The following is a 12,764-nucleotide window of genomic DNA, read 5'->3' as shown; positions in this document are numbered from 1 at the left end:
ATGAAGTACTTTATCTTGTTTACCTCAGATTGGTACCTAAGTTAAGTAGGTAGGAAGGCAAGCACACAAAATTCTTGACCAAAGTGGCGTCAAAGCTTGAAGCCAACGGGAGTTTACCTCTCATCTGTGCCAGTTACTCCCTACCTTCCTACCCATCAGGTAGGTCCATAAACGTACTGTTGAAAACCACTGGGCTCTTCTTTGATGGAACGAATCCCAGCTTATGGGCACAGCCTTACCAACAGTTATCCACCCACAATGAGATACCAAGTTAACCGGCAGCTAACTCATTTTGACTAAACACGCAAACCTGATGCAATTGGCTTAAGGTGTGTTACAAGCTGCCCGCACCCATCTTCCTTTCTCGCCCGCGGTACAAACGTACATGTGCCACACAAGCAGCACTTCTCTACGGAGTTGGTCCCGTCGTGATCCACAAATGCCGGTCAGCCATGAGTGCGCTTTCTTTACACAACAGCGTGCTTCCCCGCAGGGCTGCCTTCCTGTCATCTTGTGACCTTTTGACAACTGAGTGTTGGTTTCGAGGCGGCCCTTTCACAGAACACTGCTCATTTGCAATGGGCTCACAGGCGCGACCTTGAACGACTGCGGGCCACTCACTTGCCCGAGGCTACCTCACTTACCTACCCCTACTTTCAAGCATTAGATGCTGCTTCTCCTTGTTTGTGCGCAAGTCTGCACGACAGCTGAGTGACACATGCGAACCCAAGGCCCCATTGCCAATTCAACTGGCTGCGTCGGCTTCGATTTGTCCTCCATTGTCAATCCCTTCGAAGGACCTCGAGTGACCCTTTCCACGGCCTTCGTCCCAGCTATAAGCTTCTGCTACCAGAAGTTCGTCCGGTAGAACACGCACACGTCGTCCCATCTTCTGCATGTATCCCCTGCTTGTCTTGCAGCCTCTAGGTCTGTAGCCTGCTGTGTCAGTATCAATCCAAGATGTGGTGTCGACTAAGGGCTGGCTGCTGCTTGGCACCAGTCCTGGTGTTCGCTTTGACTGCAATCACGCGGGCTTATACTCTCAATCCCAATTCTACAGGTGCGCATATACTTCTTCTGGGACTTGGGGGCTTTGGCTGTTGTCTCACAAAACTGACGCCATGTTTTTCGATAACCCCCAGACTCAGTCAAAATGGTTTCTAGACAAATTGCAGACGACATGATCGACAATTACTATTTTGGCCACTTGCCGGGGAACCAACCGGGGATACTACCAAAGCCATATTACTGTAGGTAACATTCCCAATCAGCTACTCGGGTCCCCTACTAACAGCAGTGAACGGCCGCGCAACAGGGTGGGAGGGAGGTGCTCTAATGGGCGCTCTGATCGACTATTGGTACTACACGGGCGACACCAAGTTCAACAAGATGACGATGGAAGGTCTCCTCGCCCAAGTCGGCGAAGAAAAAGACTACATGCCGGCAGCCCAGGCCTTCAACGAAGGTAACGATGATCAGGGCTTTTGGGGAGTGGCGGTTATGGCGGCAGCAGAGTACAGGTTTCCAGATCCGCCCCCGGACAAACCGCAGTGGTTGGCGCTCGCGCAAGCTGTTTTTAACACGCAGGCATCGCGCTGGGACATGGGCAACTGCAACGGCGGGCTGCGTTGGCAGGTCTACGACTGGAACAATGGCTTCGACTACAAAAACACGATTTCACAGGGATGCTTCTTCAATATAGCATCCAGACTGGCGCTCTATACGGGCAACGCGACGTATGCCGAGTGGGCAGATCGGGCGTGGGACTGGATATGGGGGATCGGCATCATCGACGCCGAGACGTGGTGGATTCAGGACGGAGCCAAGATCGCGGGCAACTGCACCGATATAACTCCATACGTATGGACCTACAACACGGGCGTCTTGATGCATGGCGTAGCGGCCATGTACAATTTCACGACCGGCGCATCACGGCAGAGGTGGGCAGACCGGCTCGACAAGATTGTGGACATGTCCAAAGTCTTTTTCAACGGCACCAACAAAGACGTCATGTCCGAAGTGGCTTGCGAGCCTGTCGGGCGATGTAACATTGACCAACAGTCTTTCAAAGCATACCTCTCGCGATGGATGGCAGCCACGACAAAATGGGCACCCCAGACCTCTGACCGAATCATGCCCCTGCTGAGATCTTCGGCGGTCGCTGCAGCACAGCAGTGCACTGGCGGCGATAATGGCCGCATGTGTGGTTTGCGGTGGATAGATGAAGGGCGAAATGACGGGCTGTTTGGACTGGGCCAAATGATGGCAGCGCTCGAGGTCGTTATAAGCGTCATGGCTGTCAACTCGAGCGCGCCTGTGACAGACAACTCGGGCGGTACGTCGAGGGGCGATCCTGGTGCTGGTGGTAGAGACATTGGCAGGACCCGCTTCGAGTCTTTTGCGCCCATCAGCTCAGCGGATAGGGCCGGAGCGTACGTGCTTACTGTGGCCAGTCTGGTGAGTCTTTTTGCGGCTATCGTGTTCATGCTGCTTGACGAGACGGAGAAGAAGTCATGGCCGGAGCGGTGGTCAGAGTTGCGCTTGTTCATCGTGCATGGAGGGAGGTCCGGTGATGGCACGGCTGCTATAGCAGCGGGAGGTTTGCTGCGCAAAAAGGACCCCTCAGTGAAGGAAAAAGGCAAGGCTGTCGATTCTGTTGGTGAGATAAATAGATCCGACAGTGATGGAAATACAGGGACGGGAATCGCAGACGCCAACCGAAGCAAAAACGTCAACAGCACGCGGGTCTTGTTCATAGACCCAGCCTCTGCCAGACAAGCCCCTGACAGCGGACCTGCTCCTGAAAAAGGAGCAGGGTTTCGAAGGTCTGCCACCCAGCAATTGGAGAGGGCAGGGCCAAAAGCAAAGCGCAACTCACTTAAGAAGTCGGCAACGCCGAACAGTCAAAGACAGTCCAGAGTGTCGGCCTAGTGGGCGAGAGAGGGCAGGCGGCTACGCAAGAAAAAGACCCCGGCCTCGGAGGTTTGAACGGGACAGAAAGTCAAGCTGTAATGTCAGCTGAAGTTCATGATGCAACGACCCGCCCTTATCTTGGATCTTTTGGCTATGATCGGAATACTGCCAGGCTATAACATGATTTTGGTATTTCCATCTGTTGTATATTGGAATAACTCGCATTTGCTTATGTTACGTGGGACGAGATCGGAAACGCAATGACAGCATCGAAAAAATACAGGATTGAATGATTCTTCTTTTCTGGGATAGCATCAACAATGATAAGGTATAGAAAGGATGCGTTTATTGACTGGCCTTTCAAGCTGCATGCGCCGTAGTCGCATTGCCGCTTGTCTTTTGCAGGAATGGTTGTCTCATGCAATTGGAATTATCCAAATTTTCTTCAGTCGTAACATTCAGCATGCTTCCTTATGGGAATATGGCTGTGGTGGCTTCAGGACATGGAAGAGCTCCACGGAAAAGATCTCATTGTGGTTAAATGTTCAAGCAGATTTATTGATGGATTATGCTTGGAAGCTAATCGTAGGAAAAGTTTTGTTCTTCCCTTTCCCTCCCAACCCCTTCTCTCGTGAACAAAATTATACAACGGTTGCATTTGCCGCACACTTGACATCTCAGTAAGCACCAAACACAGTGGTGTGCATCTTGTTATTTCACATGTCCGACTGTGACCGTCTTAGGTGATCTACAGATATGTGGTGTGGTACAACGTTACAAGCTTTCAACAACGCCATAGCATCCAACACTACTACTTTGTTCAGCGGGGCAAGGAAGTTTGTCGCAGGCGAATGCTATCGTGTACTAGTCTAGACTAAAGTCGAACGTTGTTATAAATATATATCTGTAGTTGGAAAAGAATTCTTTTTTTTTTTTCCCAACAACATAGCCCAGCTGCTTACCTGCCCGCCAACTGGCACTAAGGCCTGATAGGGGGTATTCAGCTTCCCAAACCTCGGCTGAAGACGTCCCACGGTATGACCCGCCCCGAGAACCCATCAGACTAAATGAATGGGGTGCGGTAGACAGTTTGACAGATACTGCACAGTAAATTGCGAGATGGCCAATGGGAGATAATTGCATTCGCCGTGATGTAGAGTCATGCATCTTAATACAGAATGTTAACTCCTCTGTATTGAACTACGCTAGTATGCATTGGGACAACCCATAGCCGGTATAGGTATTAATCGGCAACTTCTCCAAAGGGTGTGGAGGTAAAATGACGACCATACTATCTTACCTATCTTGCTACATACCAAGGTAGGTAGGTATCTATCTAAGCAACCTTTGGTCGACCAACCGAGGCTAGAAAATCGGTAGAGGGCGGATTAAACTTGCTGAAACATGCATAGGCCCCCCCGCGGGGAGGAGTAGCAACCGGCTTTTCGTTTCCACCAAACTTACCTACCCGGTAGGTATTTGTCTCCTCAAGTCCCCACTTGCCGATTGTTTCGTAAAATCACCCAGAGCAAGTGTTCTATAAAACTTCGGACGATCCGTCTTTTCTCCCCTCGAAAATTTCTCATTTCAAGAAATCTAGGTAACAAATACCGGCATCGACTGAACAATATGAACCGCATAGCCCTCTGGACCATTGCATCATGTCTTTTGGTACCCTTCACGATACATGCTTCCCTCCAAGCATGGCATGGTTTAGCAGGGACCTCTTCTCCATCCGGAAAATGGGGAAGCCGGGCTACTTGCATCCTCGCCGGGCTGCTACTCAAGATACAATACGACATGTTTGTCAAACTGACATTTGAGCTACGAGCACGGCGCCTGGGATGTCTACCGGCCAAGCTTTACCCGCATAAGGACCCTGTGCTCGGCTTGGACTACTTCCTCAAGGCCTCGCGCGCGGCCGCCGCTTGGCAATTCTTACCTTTTGCCAGAGAGAACCTGAAGACCATTGGGCACACGCACTACACCATGGCTCTTGGGACCTGGGTCCTGCACACGGACGAGCCCGAGAACATCAAGAGCATCCTGGCCACCGATTTCGATAGCTGGGAGATAGCCGGCCCGAGGCTGCTCCCCGTACTCCCCGTGCTGGGTTCCAAGAGCATATTCACCAGCAATGGCGAGGGTTGGCACCATGCCCGATCGATGCTCCGGCCGAGCTTCGTGCGTGATCAGGTTGCCGACCTGGCATGTTTCGACCGTCATATCGGCAACTTGCTCAAGAAGATCCGCAGCTCCTGCCAGGAGGGAAAGGTTGCCTTTGACCTCCAGGAGCTCTTCTTTCTCATGACCATGGACTCGAGCACCGACTTTCTGCTCGGCAGGAGCACTGATCTTCTGGTGGAGGCTTCACCCGAGGCCGAGGAATTTCTCAGGGCTTTCGACTACGTCCTTTTCCAGGGCGCAAAGATGGCACGGCTCGGTCCCATGATGATGTACCTGCCACACCGCAAGTTTGACGCCGACGTCCAGACGGTGAGGAGCTTTGTCCGCAAATACGTGTCCAGGGCCATGAGCGAAAGGGGATATCAGAAAGAGCGAAGCTACCTGTTTCTGCACGAGCTCATCGCATCAGGGGCCAGCGAGGAGTACATCACCGACCAGGTCCTGTCAATTATACTTGCAGGGCGGGATACGACTGCCGCTGCGCTTGGTGCCGCCTTCTACTTCCTGTCGCAATCCCCCGATACTGTAGCGAAGCTGAGGCGGGAGATGTTGGAGATGGGACAGGAGAACCCGGATTGGGAGACGCTACGGGGCATGAAGTATCTCCAAAATGTCATCAAAGAGAGTAAGTTTAGCCAGAAAGGTTGGTCATGGGATGAGATGATACGCTTTACTTACTCCCAGTCTTGTGTTTCCAGCTTTGCGCCTCGCGCCTCCCGTTGCCACCAATTCCCGATCAACGAGCAAGGAGACCATCCTGCCCCGAGGCGGTGGGTCGGATGGAAAGTCGCCAGTCCTCATCCCCAAGGGTACATCGTGTCGATGGAGCAGCTATGCCTTGTACCGACGGCAAGACATCTACGGCCCTGATGCAGAAGAGTTCCGGCCGGAGAGGTGGGAGGATTTGGTGAGTGCATGAATCCCAACTATGGAAGGCTCTTGGGAGCCATAAGTAGAATAGGATTGCTAATTTAAATCGTCACCCAGAGGGTTGGTTGGGAATACACTCCGTTTAGTGGGGGCCCAAGAATCTGTATCGGCCAGCAATTTGCCCTAACGCAGATGTCTTTGACCATATTCAGAATCTTGCAAAATTTTGACAAGATCGAGTCCAAGAATGATGGCCCTATGGCCCTGCGGGCGAGTGTTTCTGTATCGCTAGCCGATCCGGGGTGCTTGGTGAGCATGACGCCGAGCGCCTAATAGGATTGCTTCTCCTGTAATTTCTTGCGCAGTTTTGATCACCTCAAATCTCAACAGCGTCTGAGAGCATCATAAAAGAACGCAACGTATTTTTTTTAAGCTGCCCAGCTAGCTAACCACCCAGAAAAACAGTGCAAGAGTAAAAAGAAACAAACGTTGACCCGGCTGACTCTCATACAACTCGTTGGTTCCACGCATTTGATGATCAAGCGAGAAAAAGCTCACCAGGCAGCCCGTAGGGTGCCTGGCTACGAAAACCCCCAGAGGGGTTTTGCTCCGACAAGGCCCGGGCTTGAACCCGGGCCTTGAGCTGGGAGGGCGTTAAGGGACGAATCCCCAACGAGCTCCCAACTGCACCACAGGGGCAGGGAACGGATCCCAGCACCCCCGTGGTGCGTTGGAAGCAAACCTGGGGAGACCTCTTATAAAGAAAGGGGGTTCCGTTTGTTGTGCTTCTTTGAACTGTCATCTCTTTGCCGGACGGCCACCCCCTGCCCCCCCTTCTTGCTCTATCCCGTTGGTTTTGCGCCGGAAAAGCTCCTTGTCTAACCACCACTTGCCCTCCCGGAATCATATCTTACAACAAGGTGACGCACGGTCCCACCTTGCACTCCAACTATTTCTGAAAAAGGGAAAACGCAAGTACCGGGATTATCGTATCTGCCGAGATATCTCGCCAGACTGCATGCAGCTAGCCGCACTCATGGTGTTCCGTGTATCCGGGTCGATCGGCGGGTGGCTTCCTGGGAGAAGTAGGTGATGCGCAAAGAGATGGTTGCGCGGTGGAACTGTTACATGTGGTGTCTGGGATACCAAGGCACCTTGCATAGCTCCCATCATTTTCCCAAATTTGTTGTCTCGAGGCGGATATTTTGTGGCTTTATGACCATACAGACCGGTGTAGAGCACACTTCATTCGAGTCGCTCCTGGCCAGTCTATGGTAGATGGTGGTTAGAGGCAAACTACAAGGCCAGGCAGAAACCATGACTAAATAAGCAGTTGGACAATAAAGCTGAAACTAAACCAATCCAGATAGTACAGGATTCATTTGGCATTACTGCAGTACCAAACGCAATACCTCAAAGGCCTCAAAGAAGAACTTTGGTCTATACCTACAGGTATAAGGTACCTTGATATGTCTACCGTGGCCTATGTTTCTAGACCATTTCCACCTCTCAAAAATCCAAACTTTTTGAAAGTTGGTGCAAGTGACCAGTGAACCCTTGTGTTGGTTGTGCCTTCCTTTTGGTGTTTTACGGCCGTGCTTCCACGGATGCAACCGCCCAGGCGCTCTTGCTGTCTTTCGATCTTCCCGCAATCCTCGACAAACAAACACAAACTAACTTGCCTCTATGCCTGCTGGCATCACCTCTGCGAGGTTTCCACATTTTTCTTTTCTCATGTGCCCGCCTTTCTTTTCCATTCTCACTTCAGTCTCAACGGACAAAGAAACCCATCATCTCACTTGATATCCCGCAGCTTGGTGCTTGCAGCGTTGGTATCTCTCTAGCCGCATTAGTCTGAGGCAATTCCTTGGAGCAAACCTACCATACTCAGCTAAGAATTTCAGTTTCGACTGCTAGAATCTAGGTGTGTACAATTAAGGACCTCACACCCCTCTCATGTCAAGACTTGGGAGACAGCCACGATAGTGACTGACAACTTCAATCAGGCAGAACCCAAGTAAAAGCGCGACTCTTCACAAAGTAAAAGAGAACCCGCAAACAAAATCCATCTTTTCCCAACAAACGTCAAGCCATGGCAGGCTACGGCAACGTTCCGACGGACAGAAACGCCTCGTCGGCCGTCATAGACCAGGGCTCCTACCTGGGCGACCGCGGCGCCGCCTTTTCCAAGCTGAGCGACACCGAGGTCGGCATCATCGTCGGCGTCTCGGTCTTCTTTACGGCCGTTATTGCCACCATATTCACCTGGCAGTTCCGCAAGAAGAGGGCCAGGGCCAGGGCCTGCGCCGAGATCAGCGACGCCGAGCTCAAGCAGGCCTCCCAGGCCGAGGACGATCAGCCTCCCAGGGCCCCAGAGAGGGCCGAGCTGAGGTACGACGGCGGCAGACCCGGGCAGACAGTCGATGGATTGCTGAGGAGCCTCAGGGAAGGGAAGCGTCCCGGCGCCGGCAATGTCTGAGGTGTGTTGCGACACTTGAGGAGGAGGGGGTTCGTTTTTTTTTTTTTTTTTTTTAGCAATCGTCGAGTTAGATGGGAATTTTGAGCGGCAAGATTGCTTTTGGCCTCGCATATTATCACTTACACACTTACATCTTCATCTATGATCAAGTTCGCGTTAAATGGATGGGAAGTAGCCAGTTTTGAGCGACATTCTGTCTGGCAATCGCAAAAGCTAGCTATCATTTTGAGAGTACCAAATATTCTAAGCTGGTACCCAAAGTTTCAGGCGATCTGGTCAAGTCAACACCCTTCAACTCTCAATGGCCCTCTTAAAGCCATTCATTCATACTTTGGACGCCAGCAATTTGTGAACTATCCTGAAAAGCTTCGTCTCATTGTTATATGGAGCGGGCGACCATTTACACAACTCGAGCTCAGAGCTTCTCCTACTTCTTCTCCGTTGATCGGGTGGTATGCGGAAGGTAGCGACTCCTGAAGGCCTGGCCTATCGTACTCATCCTACTTCCGATAGTTCCATCCTGCATGTTACTTGCCAACGCCTCCTCGAGCGCCGATTGGGTAACTGAAGCATCTGCAAGATACAAAATATTAGCAGGGGACACTTTAATAGGGCCGCAATCTGGGATTCTCTTGAAAGCTCTCACCATCCAAGTCGCTAAAGCTACTGCCCATGCTGGGCGTTCCACAATCGCTCCCATCTCTGGAGTACCCCTTTCCTTTACCGTTAGATCCGGCTCTCCCTGAGAGTTCGGCCGTTCGCCTCGGACTGACGGGGGTGCGGTAGAATCGTTCATCACGGGCAGGTGACTTGTTTATCAGAGCCGCGGATCCCGTAGAGGAGTCCGACGTGTTGGATTGGGTAATGGATCCGATGCGGTCTTTTGTCGACTGGCCCCTGACCGGCCGCCTTGAACTGTGAGGTTCACCCCGTAGTGTAGCCCCGGGATCCGAATACTGCTCACTTCTCGCCTCTTGAGGTAGGAACGCGGGCTCCACGTCCTCATCTTCTGGTGATTCCTGACCGTCGCCAGTTTTGCCCCCACCAGAAGGTGCCGAGAAACGAGGCGGTCGACGAATGATCCGGGACTGCGCGGGGCTCGAGGATTCCGACGATGATTCCGAGCTGGAGTCCGCCGGTCCCGGCGATTCAGTATCATCATCGTCTTGAACTTGTCGGGCGGTGCGCATTGTTGCAGCTGTAGGAGTGGTTGGCATGCCTAGTGATGAAAGCCGCTTGCGCGGAGGATCAAGGGGCTGCCGCGGCGTGTTCGCTCCTGTCTTTCGCTGCGGAGCGGGGCCCACGCTACCTGGACCCGTGCCCCCTGGTGATGTACGGGCAACTGGTTGTTTTGCCGAAGGTGCCTTGCCGGCTGTTGTTGTCGAGCCGGCTACCGACACAGGGTCACTCCTAGGGACCTGGGCATCTCTTCGGATTGAGAGAGATGATGGCGCTCGGGCCTGCCCAAGAGACACGCCAGCCCCTGATCCTGTTCGCCTCATGTCAGACGCAATCACTGCGGCCAAGTCTGAAGGTGGAACTGGTGACGGCGCGGCTGATCCTTTGGCCGCCGTGAGCTTCCGCATCTGTGCCCGGACTTGGGCGGCATGACGTTCTGTAAGGTACGTCACTTGTTGGAGAAGAAAATCGACAGTCACGTCAAACTCGACGGCACTGAGATTCACAGCATCGAGTCAGCCCAAGTTCTTACATGCTCATAATATTGCAAAATCAATTTCAGCAAAGTGGAGGGCCAAGGGCAGCGTCCTTACATATAATCCCCTGAGTGTAAGCAACGAGTTAGTTTGATTCCAGGAGGATTCAGGTCTTAAACGAAGATCAAAACAAGCAGGTGTAGAAGGTGGCACACGTACAGTCAATCTCGCCCTTGGAAACACCAGATAGAATGTTCCACAGAGCTTCGTCCTTGGCGGAATCCCAGTTTACCTTTGGAGAAAGAGTTGTATAAATTTGTCAGTATATGCCATTTGAAAACATGTATGACGCACAAACCCATCGTATTGATGAAAAGATAGAGAGTAAATTAGACTGTAGTTGCAATGCTTACAGGTGGAGGATCCACAAAGTCTCCTCTCGGGAAAGGGAGACGGATGAAAACGGTATACGTTGGTTCCGACTCCATTTGCGATCAATCAATCAGTCAGTCAGTCAGTCAGTCAATCCCACAGCACAGCCGACGGCTTGGCGATAAATGAATGGTACAAGGCGGCGACTGTATGTGCAACTAACTGTTGCTGGCAAATGAGGCCCGACAGGGGTAATACGCTCCAGTTAACCTATAGATCCATCAAAAAAAAGGAAGATCAATTGGATAATTCTGGCAGACGGGAAGATGGGTGTGTTTGTCTTCAGTAAGTGGCCTCAGGTCTAAGCAATGTCAGTAAAAGCGAAATGTAGGTAAGCAGCTGCAGCGCAAGTAGGCACATCCATCTTACCCCGGATTTCAGGTGACAGTATGACTATCGATAAAGCTTTCAAAGGAGATAGGCACCCCGATCGATGGATCCACCACATGAGCACTGTGCCGACCCATGCACTGACCAAGATCCCTGCCTGGTTACAATTGTCGTTGCTGTGGAAGAAGTTTTGACCTCCACTAGAAACTTTCAGATCGCGTTTCCATGCTATTGTTCGATATCAACAAGCGAATATTTGAGGAACCAACAGCACACCACCCACTCGCTGCAGGTTCGTCCGCGCAGTACCGGCTTCTTTTGTCGTCATTCTTTGGATTGAACCAGTTCTTTCTTTTGTGAATTCGAATAACCCAATAACACAGCCAACGCACATACAATGGCACCTTTAATCTTGCACAACGTCCCCGACGACGAGCTCTACGTGGGCGAGGACGGCAAGCAACGACCATATGCCATGGTCTTTTCACAGTGAGTTCCTGGCACCTAAATGCGTCCTTTGGATATCGTTCTTCTTGTTCGTGGATTTGTTCACTGACTTGGCTTGCCAGAAACGAGGGGCATCATGCCTCAGCCCGCGGGAGGCGAGCCGTTGCAGAGACCGGTTCCTTCGGTCGTTCCGCTCGGCGATCTCGCTCAAAGACTGCAACACCAGCCCGGAAAGAGGACCCCACCCTTGCAGCAGCAGATCAGGTCTTCAAGCAGTGGTTTGCGACGCAAAAGAAATCGAAAGACGAGGATGAGGCGCAGCCCACGCAACAACGAAGACCGAGCGGTGGCCAGCCGACCGATAACGAAGGTACTTCGGCAACATCGTCGCAGTTTAGCCAAAAACAAGTACCTTTCGAGGTCATCCTTCGTGGATACAGATCGGCGCGCCAGCAATACGCCGCGATCGCCCACTACGAACAGCTCGCCGGCCCTATCTGCGAAGATTACGCAAGAGATCCCCCGATCGACAACCGTCGGTACAAATCGGAACTGCGAGACTCGGCTCTGCAGGCAGCTCACAGGAGACGGCGCGCATTGACGCCTGAGGAGCGCGCTCGAGTTAACCGTGCTGACGGTGGTGAGCACTGGGTTAAGGTGACATTTGAATCAGCAGCAGCGGCCGAGGCGGCCATGTCCGTCTCGCCCCAGCGGATTCTCGGACACCTCGTGTACTGTGAACCCTACCAAGGCATCCCACCTTCGGATCAAGCCGTCCCAGACAACGTTGGAGAGGCAGGCGAATTATTGGCTGGATATCAACCTCGCGCGTCCTTGTCATTCCCATCGCGCGGTCCGCCAAGGACAGTCAATGATTACAACGGCGGCACGACAAGCATTCCAAAGTCAATGTCAACGCCCGCGATCCCCGGCAAATTCTCACCCTCCAACTCTCTAACCTCTTCCCGTACTGTCGACACAGGCACTCTCGATTCGCTTGCCGATTCCGCTACGGTCTCGTCAGCTACCGCAACCGGACAACCCGGCTTCACAACTGCCGTTGATGTAAGCGGACCCTCCTCCCAAGATAGCGCATACTGCCGAGCAGCCCCTGCGGTTCGCAAGGCAAGGCTGTTGCCAGCGGAGCAGGCTCTGCTACCCCAGCAGTCGTACGCACAACGTGCGCTCGACAGGATACCATTCCTCAAGTGGTTCAGCGGTTCCATGATCGGCAACGAAGTGCCGCGCACCGAGACTGGCGATTTCGACTGGGATAAGGCTAGTCTGTATTGGAAGTTTATCTGGTGGCTGGACTCAACCTTCAGGTTGTTTGGCGGAGAGATTATAAGCGCGGACAAGGATGACTAGACGACTTGCATGTATAATACTTGAGGAACGATTTCAGGGTGATCCTACGGCTATGTGGAGAGAAAGCCATGGTGTTTCTGGTC

The 12,764-nt window shown here is 52.4% G+C and overlaps 6 protein-coding genes across 6 annotated transcripts; 5 read left to right on the top strand and 1 right to left on the bottom strand.

Moving 5' to 3' along the window:
- Window positions 1-329: 329 nt before the first annotated feature.
- PpBr36_09194 (uncharacterized protein) lies at window positions 330-868 on the top strand (the record flags this gene model as incomplete). Its single annotated transcript, XM_029896316.1, has 2 exons — window positions 330-534; window positions 732-868. Coding segments are annotated over 2 exons (342 nt in total), but the record flags the coding sequence as incomplete, so codon positions are not given.
- Window positions 869-960: 92 nt separating this feature from the next.
- Window positions 961-2,931, top strand: PpBr36_09193 (uncharacterized protein; the record flags this gene model as incomplete). Its single annotated transcript, XM_029896315.1, has 3 exons — window positions 961-1,060; window positions 1,143-1,250; window positions 1,295-2,931. The coding sequence occupies 3 exons, from the start codon at window positions 961-963 to the stop codon at window positions 2,929-2,931; spliced, it is 1,845 nt and encodes a 614-aa protein (XP_029744833.1).
- A 1,611-nt stretch (window positions 2,932-4,542) lies between these two features.
- PpBr36_09192 (uncharacterized protein) lies at window positions 4,543-6,303 on the top strand (the record flags this gene model as incomplete). The annotated part of the gene is made up of 3 exons (XM_029896314.1): window positions 4,543-5,725; window positions 5,799-6,007; window positions 6,088-6,303. 3 exons carry the CDS (start codon window positions 4,543-4,545, stop codon window positions 6,301-6,303), a joined length of 1,608 nt encoding a protein of 535 aa, XP_029744586.1.
- A 1,759-nt stretch (window positions 6,304-8,062) lies between these two features.
- On the top strand, window positions 8,063-8,449 carry PpBr36_09191 (uncharacterized protein; the record flags this gene model as incomplete). The annotated part of the gene is made up of 1 exon (XM_029896313.1): window positions 8,063-8,449. One exon carries the CDS (start codon window positions 8,063-8,065, stop codon window positions 8,447-8,449), a length of 387 nt encoding a protein of 128 aa, XP_029744834.1.
- Window positions 8,450-8,876: 427 nt separating this feature from the next.
- On the bottom strand, window positions 8,877-10,592 carry PpBr36_09190 (uncharacterized protein; the record flags this gene model as incomplete). Its single annotated transcript, XM_029896312.1, has 4 exons — window positions 8,877-9,022; window positions 9,096-10,123; window positions 10,320-10,396; window positions 10,518-10,592. 4 exons carry the CDS (start codon window positions 10,590-10,592, stop codon window positions 8,877-8,879), a joined length of 1,326 nt encoding a protein of 441 aa, XP_029744835.1.
- A 671-nt stretch (window positions 10,593-11,263) lies between these two features.
- Window positions 11,264-12,681, top strand: PpBr36_09189 (uncharacterized protein; the record flags this gene model as incomplete). The annotated part of the gene is made up of 2 exons (XM_029896311.1): window positions 11,264-11,355; window positions 11,436-12,681. 2 exons carry the CDS (start codon window positions 11,264-11,266, stop codon window positions 12,679-12,681), a joined length of 1,338 nt encoding a protein of 445 aa, XP_029744563.1.
- Window positions 12,682-12,764: the final 83 nt, after the last annotated feature.

Source organism: Pyricularia pennisetigena (genome assembly GCF_004337985.1).
Source record: "Pyricularia pennisetigena strain Br36 chromosome 7 map unlocalized Pyricularia_pennisetigena_Br36_Scf_8, whole genome shotgun sequence".
In the NCBI taxonomy this organism is placed as follows: domain Eukaryota; kingdom Fungi; phylum Ascomycota; class Sordariomycetes; order Magnaporthales; family Pyriculariaceae; genus Pyricularia; species Pyricularia pennisetigena.
This window is presented reverse-complemented; position numbering and strand designations above follow the sequence as displayed.